The 16,005-nt window shown below is 35.1% G+C and overlaps 1 protein-coding gene across 1 annotated transcript in view; it reads right to left on the bottom strand.

Annotated features, from left to right (window-relative positions):
* LOC109071101 (V-type proton ATPase subunit B, brain isoform-like) overlaps positions 1–15,713 on the bottom strand; it is a 29,180-nt gene extending 13,467 nt beyond the window's left edge. The window contains exons 1-6 of the mRNA XM_042773921.1: positions 15,480–15,713; positions 3,599–3,654; positions 2,387–2,485; positions 2,150–2,243; positions 1,968–2,045; positions 1,128–1,267 (exon numbers count right to left, since the gene is read on the bottom strand). Coding sequence (XP_042629855.1) covers positions 1,128–1,267; positions 1,968–2,045; positions 2,150–2,243; positions 2,387–2,485; positions 3,599–3,654; positions 15,480–15,588 — 576 coding nt within the window. The 5' untranslated portion in view covers positions 15,589–15,713. The remainder of the gene's footprint in view (positions 1–1,127; positions 1,268–1,967; positions 2,046–2,149; positions 2,244–2,386; positions 2,486–3,598; positions 3,655–15,479) is intronic.
* Positions 15,714–16,005: the final 292 nt, after the last annotated feature.

The following is a 16,005-nucleotide window of genomic DNA, read 5'->3' on the forward strand; positions in this document are numbered from 1 at the left end:
CTGCTGCACAATAAAGTGCTAAATTCGATCACAACTTCAAATGAGGGAATTTAAATAAATCCCTCTAGGTTTTATTCAAATCATTTAAACACACTGGCAAGCAGCACGGCCTGCATTGTATCATCTGTTCCTAAACTGGGTATAAAGACACATTCCTGCAGTGCATTTAAAAGAAAGTAAAAATCTGGCTAGTCAAATGCAAAAACAAGATGACTCTTAACGTGACTATGGTACAGGTAATGTGTGCTAGTGATAAAGTATTATACTGTCCAGGCCAAATAATTATCCAATAACATTAATCTCAAAATCAAGGCCAGATTTAATACTATGTAGTGTTCTTTTAATTTCTCCATATATTATACTATAATATGAATTATTTACTGTGTGAAGCTTTGGAAAACATTCTAATACGCTGATTAGTGTTTAAGAAACATTTATTATTATTATTATCAATGCTGAAAACAGTTTTTGAGGCTTAATATTTTTGTGGAATCTGTTTAACTTAAACACTACCATTCAAAAGTTTGAGGTAAGTAAGATTTAAAAAAAATAAAGTAATGAATGAATTTTTGGTCAGTTTAATTTAGTTAAATTAAACTGACCAAAAGTGACAGTAAAGACATTTATAATGTTACAAAAGGTTTCTATTAAAAATTAATGCTGCTTATTTTATTAATCAAAGAATTCTAAAAAAAAAAAAAAAAAAAAAAAAAAAAATCAGAGTTTAAAAAAAAAATTAAAAACCATTTCCAAGTTAACACTGACAATAATAAGAACCATTATTAATAACCGAGCCCCTACAGGAATATACTTTAAATTTACATTTTAAAACATATTCAGATAAAAAACATTTTGGATTGTAATAATATTTCACAATATAACATTTTTACAATATTTTCCATCAAATAAATGTAGCCTTGGTAGTAATATTTATTAAATCTAAGAACAATAGGCAGAAAACCTTTACAGAATAATATTGAATTTCATAAGTTTTAATTATTTTAATCTTAACTCAAAACAGGAACTGCAACCTTTTTATATCAGCCAAACTAAACTAAATTGGACGCCAACCTGCAGAGCAAGAATTAATGTTGTATAATGCACTGGCTGTGCTGTTAAAAACACACCTCATTATGTGGTAGCCCCGCAGCGCTAAAGATGGGGATCTTCTGTCCACGGGCGATGCTGTTCATGGCATCAATAGCAGAGATGCCAGTCTGGATCATTTCCTCAGGGTAGATACGACACTGAGGGTTGATGGGCTGACCTAAGAAGAGTCAAAAAGAGTACAGTGATCTTAACCGAGCAGGAAAAAAATCTGGTACAAAGTACAACTTCTATTTCTAAAGAAGGAAAAGAGGGCTGATGGGGGGAAAAAAAATAAAAATCTTTAGGCTAAACTATCCACATTGACCCTGACAAATGACAAAGGCTTATATTTTAGAAAAACGTTTTCTCGTTAAAGCATATATATGTGCTACACACTATTTGAAGTGGTGTGACCTTGAGGCCTGATCAACCTTTTATTACACCCCCTCTTATCCATTTGGCTCATTCAAACATTGCCCTGAATCGCCATTGTAAAGATCACCTTTGCCATTTCAGTTTAGCAGAGATCAGGGTCATGAGGTCAGTAAATGGCTTAAAAAGCACACAAAAATCTCAAAATATTCAAATATCAACAAGGAGGAATTTAAGCATTTTTTGAAAATAATATGGCATGCTGGCCTCTCAGCTAAGCTGCAGACAAACTGAGTGCACGCCGCACAAACAAAGACAAAAAACATTTAACGTGGCTGGTGGCAGCCTAATTGGGCAAAGATGTGTTGCTAAAATTTAAACCAACAGACCCAAAATCTAGAGCTAATAAAATCACAGAATTGCTCAGTCATCTATGTGCCTCTCAAGAAGACATTTGTTCCTGCAAATGTTACAAAAAGCTTTTTAAAAAAAAAGAAATATTTTACCCATGATGTCCAAATAGTCCTCAGCCAGAACAGTAGGACCCCGGTCAATGGGTTTACCTGAACCGTTGAAAACGCGTCCTGAAATAAAATGACACCTTTTTCATGACGTCCATATTGGTTATGTAGAAGACACATTAAGACTATCAGTACATAGGCTGAATGAGCATTAATTATATGCTTACCAAGCATGTCCTCAGACACAGGTGTGCGCAAGATGTCACCAGTGAATTCACATGCGGTCTTCTTAGCATCAATACCTGAGGTGCCTTCAAACACCTGATGGGCACAAAATGTAAATATTTTTCAGTTATGACCTGATCTTGGCCTTAGATACGGCAGATATTCATGTCTAACAAATCTTTAGAGAGAACAGTTATATTTGGCCAAACATCTGAACATGCTTTTGAATGAAAACTTGCCTGAACGACAGCCTTGGTGCCAACGACCTCCAGAACCTGCCCACTCCTCTTGGTCCCATCAGGCAGGGTAAGGTGCACGATCTCTGCATAACGTGGAAACTAGAGGAACATGATAAAAAATGAGGATCAATATACAATACCATTCATAAGTCGATTCATTACGCAGGGTCAATTTGTCAATTTAACTTAACAGTTTAATGTGAATTCAGCTGTACCATAACAGAAATAAATGACATTTAAAACATTTTTTTTTTTACCGATATTTTTCCCGATATTTAAGCATTTTGCCATAATCGGATATCGGTTTTGTAATATCGGATTCACCGATAAACGCGCCATCTTGTGGGTGCTGTTCTCTCACTGGGTTAATGTTCAGGAAATGCTCCAGCATGGCCACCGCATGTAACTTTTAACAAGATTCACTTGTTTAAAACACCCTAAATTGTATTAACATTTACTCTATAACCATTTTTTCGCTAATAAACATCTAAATAAATACAACTCTATGGAAATTAATTAGCCTATTTATTATCTCCGTGTAACTGCATTGATAAACCGCGATGTCAGCAGGTATTTCATAATCTAGAAGGACACAAACATTATTAATAATTCTTATAACATTCCATTTGAAAAATGCAATAAAATACTATGTTTTGTTTGCTATATTTCAATATTCCAGAGAATATTCTTCAGTGAATTAACATTATCCAGTGAATTATGTTATTGACTCTGTAGCTATTAAACGGCCTATAAACCTACTAAAACTGTAGTTTAAAATGAAGTTGATATGACTCTTGTCATTTATTTATTTTCTCCATTTGAAAAAATTAGACATTCTACATTTATTTTGCTTATTGTTAATAGTGTTGTTGCCGTTGATGCTTTTTATAAATAAAATGTGTTTTATTGTTGTAATATGAAGATTAAATTTAACATGAAAGACTGCTAATTTTCAACACTTTTAAAAAAAAAGATAAAGATAACTGAAAAGATAACTGAAAAGAGGAAAAACCAAAGTAAAGTATGTTCTTACTTCACTCAGTCATTTATTTACTTTATAACAGTAAATTAATATCGGTTCTATGTATCGGTTATCGGGCACATAAACATGCAAATAACTGGTATCGGTTATAAAAAAAATCAATATCGGTCGATCACTAACTCTGATATTTTAAAATACTTTAGTTTTTGTAAACACAGAAAAGGACTTACTTTGACATTGTCCAAAATAACCAGTGGCCCATTTACACCAGACACAGTAGAGTAGGCTGAGGATGACAAAAACAACACAATATGTAAAAACTTATACAACAAACATTTTTTTCTGACTTTGTTCTGCCTGCAAAAGGAAGTCATATAAGATCTGAAAATTAACATTAAAATTTACACCTTCAATTTGCATTTTTATTTGACCATTTGAAACGTCCCTGAATAGCAAACATGCAATTACTAAACAGACATATGGGGAACTTTTATTGATTCTAGGTTGCTGCATGTCTTTTTGACAGGTGTGAGTGCAGGCACACATGCACACGCACACACACACACACACACACGCACACACACACACACACACAAATACATTCACAAATGCATATACCAACTGTAAGCAATAGCCATTACCAAAAAAAGTGCATGAAATTTGCTACAAAAGCCCACAATCACATGGAAATGAGGACTCTTTCTCTTGACACCTGTGCATCTAATTGTACACAGTGACCTTTACTGGAGCATTCTAAATGGCTTTCATAAATTTCCATGTCCAAATGTCAGGGCTAGAAGAACACAGTTACCACATTCAAGGTGGCTTTTTCAGCAGATGTCACGATGGGGGACGACATCTTACTCTGTTCCATGAGGGACAATTATTTGGCTCAGACTATGGTAATTTATGATGGTTCCAGGTGCCCAAAAAGTCTCATATAGCCTATATAAACAGTTACATTCATTTTAGGGTGACAGGATGAACTATCTTTGGGTTGAACAGGCCAGGGAGAAAGGGGCACAGATGCCACTTTAAAGGAACAGTCCATCCAGAAGTCATCATTCATTTACTCACCCTCATATCGTTTCAAACCTGTATGACTTTCTTTCTTCTGTGGAACGTTAAAGAAGATATTTTGAAGAGCAATGGCAACTAAGCAGATTCGGTTCCCATTTACCTACATTGTATGGACAACAGAAACTGAAACTGTTTGGTTATCAGACATTCTTCAAAATATCTTCTTTTGTGCTCAGCAGGAGAAAGGAATACATATGAGTTTGGAATAACATGAGGCTGAGTAAATGATGAGAATTTTCATTTTTGAGTGGACTATCTCTTTAAGACAACACTTTTTTCCCCCATCATGACTGGGGCTCGTGTGATTCCTGAATCACCCCTTAACAGACAATGACTCAGAAAGCAAGCATAGTATGCCCAAAATATAACAACAGAAACATCAGACTTGATGAGGGAGAGAAATTGCTAATTGTCATAGCTGTGGTGTTCATCTGGGTGAAGAAGGTTCAAGTCTGACCTGCAACCTGTCACAATACCTTCATTTCTGTCCCATCTATCAGTCTAATTATGCCGAAGCAAAAAAAAAAAAAAAAAAAAAAAAATGTATTTCCTTAATATAAGTGCTTTTTTAAGGAACACTTTTTTTTATAAAAAGACAACAAGTGTTTTTGGTAATTTGGTCATTATTCCCAGTCTTCAGTGTGACAAGATCCTTCAGAAACCATTCTAAAAAACTGAGCTGTGGTGCTCATAGATGAGGAAGGTTCTAATCTGACCTGTAACACGTCACAATACCTTCTTTTCTATCCAATTTAATCATGCAGAAGCAAAAAATAAAACTAGATTTTTTCATTTCCTCAATATAATAAGTGCTATATACACTTAAGTATTTTTTATGGAAAGCCAGCCAGTGTTTTTGGTCCAGGCTGCAGGTGCATGCTCAGGGTGGGCTGTCATTAGCAACAGAGGGTGTGATCTTATACTCTGGCCTTTTACTTTGCATGGGAAAACATTAGCCGTCCTGTCACAGGAGCCAATTTGGTGTGTGTCCTTTCACTTTGTTTCAGCGTGTGTGTATACGTGTGTGAAAGAGAGAGATTGTGCACGCTAGATGGAGAAAAGTCAGCTTTGTCTGCTCTGGGTCGTCCATCACGCCTCAGTGTGTTGGTTTTGTGTGCACCGTAAGACTGCGGTCTAATATCAAAGGCAATAGGAAATGAGAATGGACTGTCTCTAACGCCCAGCACAGTAGCCCCACAGGGAGCAGACACTATGCCACTAATTAGGCTTCAGACAGCACAATCATTTGTCAATGCACTATTGCCGTTTCCCACACACACACAGACACACACACCTGCACATCATGACTTTCCTTACTGGCTGAGGAGAAAAGGAAGGGTGAAAGAGAGAAACATGGTTCCATCCTTTTGTTTTTTCCCCCTTGCTATCTATGGCTTTATAGTTTTGTGGTTTTTGGTGTGATTTTGTGTATAAAAAAAGAAAAAAACACCAGAGGAACATAGGAAGAGCTGTGCCAAAATCCCACGAGGCCCCCTGCTCACAAAACTAGCTATAAATTATTTTATTTGGTGTGTTTCCCCTCTCTGGCTGCCCTGTGGTTCTGCTAGTGAATGGAGATAAATGTGTCTAACATTAACTAACAGTACCTTGATTAATTAATACTGTCCACTGGCTGCAAAGAGCTGCCTCAATTTCAGCTACTGTCTTGCAATAGTTAAATACACACACACACACACACACACACACACACACACACACACACACACACACAGAGATGCATAATTTTCAGATACTGTTTTTTTGTTTTTAATTTTTTTGAAAGAAGTCTATTATGATGTTTGTTTGTTTTTTTTTTTTTTGAAGGATGTATTTTATGCTTTTGTACCACTTTATATTAAGTGGCCTTAACTACTCTGTACTTAAATCAAAAAATAAGTACAAAGTACTTATTGTGTTCATATTGTATTGCAAAACACTTTTGCTGCTATTGAGGTGGGAAACGGGTAAGGTTAGGTACAGATTTGGTGGTATGGGTAGGTTAAGGGTGGGTTAAGGTGTAAGGGATGGGTCAACAGTGTAATTATAAATGTAATTACAGAAATTAATTACAGATGTAATTACATGCAGGTATTTTTAAAATAGAAGTACAATGTAAAAACATGTATGTACACAATAAGTGCATTGTACCGAATTATTAATTTAAATTTAAGTACACAGTAAGTACACTTAATATTCAGTGTTGCATGATCCTTCCAAAATCATTCTAATGCAGATTTGCTGTTCAACTAACATTTAAATTTTGGAAACATTTGAGCTACTTGATATTGTTATAAAAAAACATGAAACTTCTTTTTAGGATTTTTTGATAAACAGAAGGAATTTGTTTAAAAAATAAATCTTTTGTAACATGATCTTTACTGCCACCTTTAATTAATTTTATTCTCCTTTCCTGAATAAAAGTATTATTTTCTTAAAGAAAAAAAAAAAAAAACGTAAAATTTAGTGTATGTAGTGAAAACATATGGAAATACATAATATAGGATAAAACATATAGAAACAATGATTTTCATAAAAAAAAAATTTCAGATATTTAGTATTTTGGTCAGATGATCATCAATAAAACTTAAATAAAATTGTACTCATATCAAGTATTTTAATTTAAGTACTGTTCTAAAATCCTATTCTACCACTAGTAATATACACTGCTGATATTACAGCACAATTTAATTAAAAAGAGGATAAATTATATGCTGTCTTCAACCTTGTATACTAATGACAAAAAAAAAAATCTAGATATGTCTAATAAAAAAAGAAATCCCACAAAAAGATATTAGCTGAGCAGGTGAAAGACTTCAGCTCCCGTTATGATGATTCCCTGAGTGACCTGTCTTCCCTAAATAAATGAGTCTCATAATTGTCGTTATTACAGTGAAAGAAAAACAGTAGTCAAATCACCCTAACACTGAATATTCGCTCTCTCAAAACACACAAAAACGGATGCGTTCCGCAAATTCGCAAACACCCTAAAATGCACGCTTCCTGCAAATTCCATCATTTTTCAAGACATTATGGCTTTTCCTTCCCTCCGTCCTTTTTGCCTCAGCCCAGACAAATTGCAGTATGTGCTTCACCGGGAGGTGCTTATAAAATGGATTTAATAGCTACACTTACCCTACAAATTGCCCATATGTTTCAAAGGAGATACATATGTCTATTTACTGAGAGGTGATCATAATTATGAGTCTGGAAAATTGCGACCATATAATTGTACATCAACCCCTTAAAAGTCTCTTGAACACAACGCAAACTGCTAATGGAAAACAGTGAGAAGCTGAAATCTTTACTCAAACATAGCTCATGACATGCTCCGATATTGTGCACAACATTAGATGAATGCTAAACGAAGGCACGCAGGTGCTAATTTGCTCGGCCACAACAGGACGCCGCTAGTTTTTTAGTCAAATAACAGATGCAAAAAATGAACATTCATCTAAATATGCAAGAATAAATGAACAAAACAAGATCTACAAATATAGTGTAAGAAAATCGGATCATAAATAAGCAAAACCGTTGCTTATTAAAAAAAAAAACAGCAAAAAAAAAAAAAAAAAAACAAGGACGATGAAACGACCCTGCTGAACCATGAGCCAATCGCCTTCCAGCTTGAAGATGGCGACCCACTTCAAATCTACACACAGAGGACTCAGTGCCTCATAAGAGGCCTTGTAAAATAAAGATTAAAAAATGGCTATACATTCACATGGTGTGAAGTAGCAACATTTCCCATTAGGCTTGAAAAACTTTCCCCACCCCTCCCAGGACACTTGAGTTTGAGTGTGTCGGTCCGAGGGCTAGGCATGCAACACCAGAGCGGGTCAACGTGAGGCCTATGGAGCTGCCAGGCCCTTTTGTGTGCCGAGATGTTAATTGGTTCTAATCCGGCGGTAGAAGCTGTTTTGGTAGCCTGACCCCGCGCCCTGAAGGACACCTTGGTGTGAAATACTAAAGGGCCCATTCAAGTGGTGCTGAAAGGAGGCATGGAGCATTCCAACACATTTCCATCTCTGCTGTGAAAGAGAAGCGCTGACGGCGAGGGGGAGGTATGGTGGGACAGGCGTTTTTTGGGGGGCCGGTAGCATTGCACTGAAACTGAATTAACGATACAAAAGCACAGGCAAAGGTGCCAGGCTTGTCTCATTCATGCACATCCTCCTGTGCTTCTTTTTCTTTTTTTGCTGAGCATCCACACAGTGGTTTCCCATAAGACGTAATAAAAGAGAGTGCTAATTGCCCCATGTTTGGGATCAGATAGAAACAAATGCAACTGTCATTAAACAGACAAACAAGGCTCACACAATTTCGCCATGACACCCGCTAAACTTACCCCATAAGACAAACATATTACTCGATAATGAATTCTGAGACATTGTGCGTCATAACTGCAAAAATTAGGCCCAAACAATTGCGCCATATAACCGGTAAAATATACCTGTTTCTGGGTTGGAACAGTCCTCAACAGTCAGGGTTTAAAATGAAGGCTGGGGTTTAATTGTACAACTATTTTTCTAATTTTTCTACAACTAAAATTCTATATTTTATATTTAAAATAGATTGAAATGGTTCTGATTACTGTGTGTTGGATTTTGAGGGAAGTGGTTGTAAATTTAAAATTATGATGGAATTTTATTTTTTGTGTAACTAAAAATCTCATAATTTGAACAGGAGACTAGAACAATATGTGTATTTATTGTGACAATCATTGGGGCCGCAGCCCTGTAAATACCTATAATAGCTGCTAGATTCTAAACTCAATGTTACGCCTATTCAGAAATACGCTGAACACTGAACAAATGCTGGATGACCAATAGATAGACGCATGAAAGACAGTGAATCAGCGCTCACAGGGGACCTTGATGGTATTCTCTTGGACTTCAATGCTAACAGAGGGAATCCAATTATGGCACTGACAGCACAATGTGCTACACACTCAGAAGGGCAGGTTTTGGATTTAGTGGACTACGTATCAAAATAAACTGAGCAAAATTTGTATTGAAAGATGATCATTTTGCATGTATAAAAATATTAATGACAAACTGGAGATATTGTTTGAAGGGCCTTGATGATTTCACAGACTAACATATGATTATAGCCTCCTTAAATAATTAAAAACTGCTAGCTAATTAAATTCGAACAATTCCCCAGCAGAGAGTTTTACTGTGTGATTATGAACTGAAATGTCACTGAAATAAAAAAGGGGGGGAAAAAATGCAAGAAAATACTAAATGTGATAATTAATTACACATTTTAAAATAAAAAAAGTATTAATTAAATGGTAAATTATAAAATAAAAAACAACTTAATGTTTTAAAAATGCAAGATTAATTAAAGTTTGCCATGTAGGTAATTTTCTGTTATTGAAGATAACGTAATGCCCTTTTCAAGAGACATTTCAGAGATGCATTGAGTCTGAAGCTACGTATAACCCAACATTAGGATTAAATCAGAAAAGAAATTAACTTGACATGTTATCAAAAAAAAGTCCCCTAAAAATAAACAAAAGCAAGACCTGCGTGCAACACATAGAAAGTCTGATAAAGACAGACACGTACATACACACGCAATTGTGGCTGTTCATCTGTCCTAACAAAGAACTCCACAGTGATGACACCCCCATCAAACAGGAATGCTTTTAACCCCACAGGTAGAGGCAGAGGCTGTAACGGAGGACTCCCCACATGCATGCACTGATTGGGTCGTGTGTATTCAGACGACTGTATATGTGTGTGTGTGTGTGTATGAGGGGGGAACGGTGGGAAGAGCTGTAATCTGCGTGTGTTTCCTAGCGGGATGCAGACTGAAGGGGTGCAGCTAAACTGAGACAGCTGGTTAACCCTGCTGCCTCTCGAGGAGAGGTGGCAAAGTGGTGCAGTTACAATAGATCGAAACAGCCGTAATGTCACTGCAACAGTTTGAGAGTGATTTGCAGGGATAGGCGGGTTTTCACCCGTACGCTGCCTAGCAACAGATCTATAACAGAAGTCCAAAGCGGGCTCCCTATGACAAGGGAAGTTTACACTGTTTGTCATATTTCATATTCAGCTCCATTTGTATGGAGTACTCAAGACACTTTGATGTCAGAAATAACTAAATATTTAATATCGATTTTTATAGTATCTTTAAATCTTGATTTCTAAAAAAATAGCCACACAAAAATTTAAACATAAGTTAATAGCGCATTTAACACCTTTTATTTTCTGTACATGTACAGTTGTACACTGTGCAAAAAAAAAAAAAAATATTCATGCATTTTCATTTTTTAAATGCATAAGACAATGAAGGACAATTCATAGACACTCTTCAGGCGTTTTAGGATGGACAGACTAAAGACTATAAATCACTATCCTCTATACAAACTTAATCTTAGATTTTAAATCACAAACTAAAATATAAATATAATTTAAAACGTAATTATGCCCGAATAAATATATAAATAAATTACTTTATTATAATTAAAAATATAATGTAAAACATTACATATACTATGTAACTATAGGTTATATTTAGATAATATTTATAAATAAATAAATGCAACATTTTATTATGTATTACACACATACTATGTAACTAGGTAATATTTTGCACATTCTGTAATGTGCTTCTTGTCAGGTTTTTTCCTCCATCATCCTCAATCTATCTTGGGAGACTTTTTTTTTTTTTTGCATGATTTCTGTAAATTGTGCTGAAGTCGTATGTAAATGTGAAAATCATAGCACAAATAACATTTTGTAATTAAAACTGCATTCATTCATTTAAAGCAGTACTAAAAACACACAATGATTTTTTTTTTCTTTCAAAAAACATACAATATGCTTTTAAGACAAAACCCTAGATCAAAAAGCACGAAAAACAGTGTGTCATATGCAATGTGCAAGGTTTTTTTTTTTCCCCTTTTAAATCTAAGTAGTCTATAATTTTATATACTTGGATACTATTTTTGAAAGTCGACTATTCTATACTCGTCTTTCATTTACTTTTCTTTGATGGCAATATGAAGTAGAACGCCCACCGCGGGCTTTCTTTTTCACTGTCACGACAATTGATTAATTACAGGCGGACAAAAGGTTTAGCAACAGGAAACAGTGGATAAAATAAAGGAGGGCTGAGACATCTGAAAGATTTGTTTATAACCATGTCATTACGGGTAATTGTTTCTTCACAGAAATACCATTACCATGCTGAATGTCTTTTCAGCACATTTAAACGTCTATTCAGCATTAAAACAAAGCGAATAGACAGTCTGGGTTAATTGCTTTTGTTGCAAATGACGTGATTAAGACAAAAAAGGGCCTCTGCTTCCACAGAAAAGATGAATGCACTGTACGTTTACTTTGTTTGTTTGTTTCTTCAGGCATCTTCGAAATTTGACTGGGCACAAGCATGCTAACAAATTACTTAAACACACCAGCCGATGACAAAAAGTTGTGAAACTGAAAAATATGTGGGGGAAAAAAAATGTGTGATTAAACTGCAAATATTTGATATACTCTAAATCTGCATTCTCTACATACCAAACATTTCGTAACAAAATGCAAAAATACTTTCCTGCTGCTGCGCCCTTTCAATGGCCTCAATATTATTTTCTTTTTTTTAAATTTGAGATTAAAAAAAAAAAGTTTTAAACTTGAAGGTCCTTTCAGGGTTTTCAGCCTTTTTTAAGGACAATGCAGGACCAATCAGACCTGCGCTGACGGACACGGCCTCTCGACTGTGATGGCATATCAGGTGCTGCAAGGACTCATGGGTACAGATCTGTGTGTTTGCCTTCCCATCAGTCTTCATTGCCTTCAATCACAGCCCACTATCAGCATGCACTCTGCCACTGATGAGGCACAAAATGGTGCTGCTATCTAGCATGCCTACATTAGAGAGGCTTTTTTTTAACAATATGCCGAGGGGCGTTTCAGATCGGGGGTCTTTACCCATGCAGCTTCTTTGGCTTTCAGAGGGGAAGGCTTCAATTCTTCCATTAAGTAATTTATTTTCTTCCTGGTTTGCTAAGAGGCTTTTAGCCTGAGCTTTCCTTTGACACTCTTAGAAAAAAAAAAACACACTACCTGTGCTCCGCAGTATGTTTTGAGGTCTAGATTAATGAGATTTACAGTGAATAACATCAATAATACTCATGAAAGGGGAAAAATGAGAGAAAGATGCCAGACGAGTTGTAATTTTAGCAAGGTTCTCCATTAAAGGGGTAAACAAAATTAACTACTCAAGTGCTGAAACATCATACACAAGAGTCAAATTATGTTATCGAAGAGATGCCGGTAACACATTATGACTATGTGGCGTCATCAGATGTTTCAGCAGGCTGAATGCAGGATATTGAGAATTTTCAAGAAAAATGGAGAGAATAAAATAGAGGTTATTACAAAAAAATAAAAATAAATTAAAAATAAAAGATAAAATAGAAAAAAACGTTCATTGATCATACCGGTACTTCTCCTATGAGTGTTTGGCTCATAGGATGCCTACTTCCCCATAAACAAAATATACACTTCCTCTGCAATTTAAGCAGGACTAAACCACGAGAACGCAGAAAAATCTCACATGAGCTCATCTCCAAACTCAACACCATGTTTGTTTGGGTTGTATTAAATTATTAAAATGATCAAAAGTGATAGAATAATTTTTGAAGGGTCATGTGTCACAAAGACTGGAGTAATGGCTGTTGAAAATACATTTTAAAATTAGGGCTGTCAAATGATTAATCACGATTAATCACATCCAAAATAAAAGTTTGTTTACATAAATATATGTATGTGTACAGTGTATATTTATTATGTATATATAAATACACACACATAAATTATATATTTAGAAAATATTTACATGTATATACATTTATATATTTATATTCTTATATTTTATATTATATATAATATATTTAATATATAAACATAACATATTCTTCTTAAATATATACATGCATGTGTGTGTATTTATATATAAATAATAAGTATACACACATATATTATGTAAACAAAACTTTTATTTTGGATGTGATTAATCGTGATTAATCATTTGACAGCCCTATTTGTTGGGTATTTTGTTGCATATAATTTATTTTATGTTTTTTGATTATGGTTTTTAAATTTTTTTTTTTTATAAAATAATTGTTGTTTTAGTTTGTATAATTGAGGTATTATTGTTGTTTTGCAAAAAAAATATATGTACTAATGCTTTTGAACAGTTGTGTAAAACAACTAAAACGAATGGAAAAAATACACAATTTTGCAATAGAATGCAAAAATTTGATCATAAGCATAATACTTAGGGTCTACTTCCTCCATTTCGGCAACCATTGCATCAAACTGGGCTTTTTCTTATTATTGCTAGTGCCAGGTTCAAAACTGACCAAATGTTGCACTGCACCACAGACCCTAAAAAATACAATTAGATTTCAGATTAGCAATCTATATGACACTGAACTCCTACACACTGACAAAGTAAACTTTTAGCATATATACACACACTTACAATATACAGTCTGGGAGTCCCTACAAAAAACTGATGACTCATCCTGTACTACACCACTTTGTCCAATCAAATGCTCTGGAATGACCCCCCCACCCAATATAACATACAACCGAATAGCATGCAAGCCATTTGGCTGAGACATAACCAAAGCTTATTTGCATGCAGAAAAAAAAAAAGGTTATTCTCCAAACTTACTAGAAAATATGTCAACAAAGGAACGAAACTGTGCTTTTCATGGGGTTTTAAACAATTTGTGATGTGCTATTAGGTTGCGTCTGACAAGGCAAACAATTTGACAACAAAGCCCTTGACAAGAAATGGAAATGACAAGAGTCCGACAGAGAGAAGATGAACACAAAAAGTCAATTTGAAAAGATATGATGGACAAGGATGTGAAGCACTCTTCAGTAGCCCATATTTCTGATAGACTAAAACTGCACGAGCAGATTAAAAGATGGAGCTGAACCAGTGATCACACAGTAAAATTGGACCCTGGCAAACCAATACTCTCTGGTGTATAACTGTTAATTAACTTCAAGACAATCATTATGAGAAACACTATTCTGGTAGATGGAATATACTAACATTATTCCAGAAGAAAATATGCAGAACAGTAAACTCTCTTGCAGCATTTGAAAGATTTTGAATAAACATTTTAAAATGACTTCACTTCTGCAACAAGGGCTTTCAATCAGCCTTATGAAAAGAAACAGATGTAACTTTTTCTGTTACAAAAAAGTCACATGATTTGAGTGAGGCTGAAGGTTCCTCATTGCACATTATTCAGCAGTGTAGCTGGGTGTCACGTGACAATGTCACATGAGAGGGATCATCACTCCATCTCTCTCTGTGTGCATAAGCTATTGCGTGAGAATCGAAAACAAAATCATAAAAAATCCATCCCGATTACCAAATACACACCTAAACTGCATATATAATACATATATATCACATTATCAGTATTTAACTTATGAGGCTCAATAAACCAATCACAGATGGAGACTTCAAACACTCATATACCACAGTTAAATACCAACCTAAAGAAATCTATAACAAAAAAATAATGTAGGATTTATTGTAGTCTTCCGATTTCAGATTAGATTAAGAGCTCTGCCTATAAATAATAAGATTTAGTCCTGCTTTGCTAGCTAGCATGTTTACACTTGCTAAGACCTTCAAAGACACCAAAGGTTATTCACTTTCTTATTAAAATGAGCTTAAATACCACAGTTATTTTGTTTATTTACACAATGACCGATCAAGAAATTCGTTTAAAAATTAAAATTAAAGCAAAAATGCTGATCGATTAACGTTACTATAACAGCTAAAGCTAGTGTTAGCATGACAGCTGTGCTACTTTGACTCCAATAAAACATTTGACAACCCTAGCAATAGATCAGCTCTGTCCTGGCGGGGGTTAACCCCGATCAAACGCAAAATGCATATTAAAGAGCAGTAAAGAGAATAAAACTAGAAAAACGCCAGATTTGTTCCTGCTGTTAGCTGTGTGAATGAGAAGTGAATGACACTCACTCAGTCTGGGCTGGGAGATGTAGTTCCTGACCACGGCTTGCGCGTGCTGCCGCGCCGCTGCTTCAGGGCCGTTCAGATCCACGGGCCGATTCGCTACTAATGTAGACATTGCTATTATTTTTATTAATCAAACTGAACTGTCTAAGTGTAAACTGATCTGCGCTGCGAGCGGATGAACAGACGAAGTCATATGACAACCGTGGTCAGGAAGTAGAACTCGTGCACGCTCACGTAAAAACCGTGCGCGATTGCGCGTAGCTCTTACAAGCGCGTTCATGAGTTATTGTGTCTAAAAAAAAGGACAGTTTTCACGGATTTACACTTTGTTGCCCCATTTTATGTCTTTTTTTTTTTTTTTTTTTTTTTTTTTTTTACTTTTAAACATAAATCCTATGTGGTTATTTTTTGTTGATATGAGAAGTTCTCACTGAGAACTTTTGATAAAATATTATATAACATAAAAATAACAACACGAAAAGTAGCCAGTTGTAAAATAATACTTTTTAATGCCAAGATAACTCTTTAT

Source organism: Cyprinus carpio, chromosome A17, assembly GCF_018340385.1.
Source record: "Cyprinus carpio isolate SPL01 chromosome A17, ASM1834038v1, whole genome shotgun sequence".
NCBI classification, from domain to species: domain Eukaryota; kingdom Metazoa; phylum Chordata; class Actinopteri; order Cypriniformes; family Cyprinidae; genus Cyprinus; species Cyprinus carpio.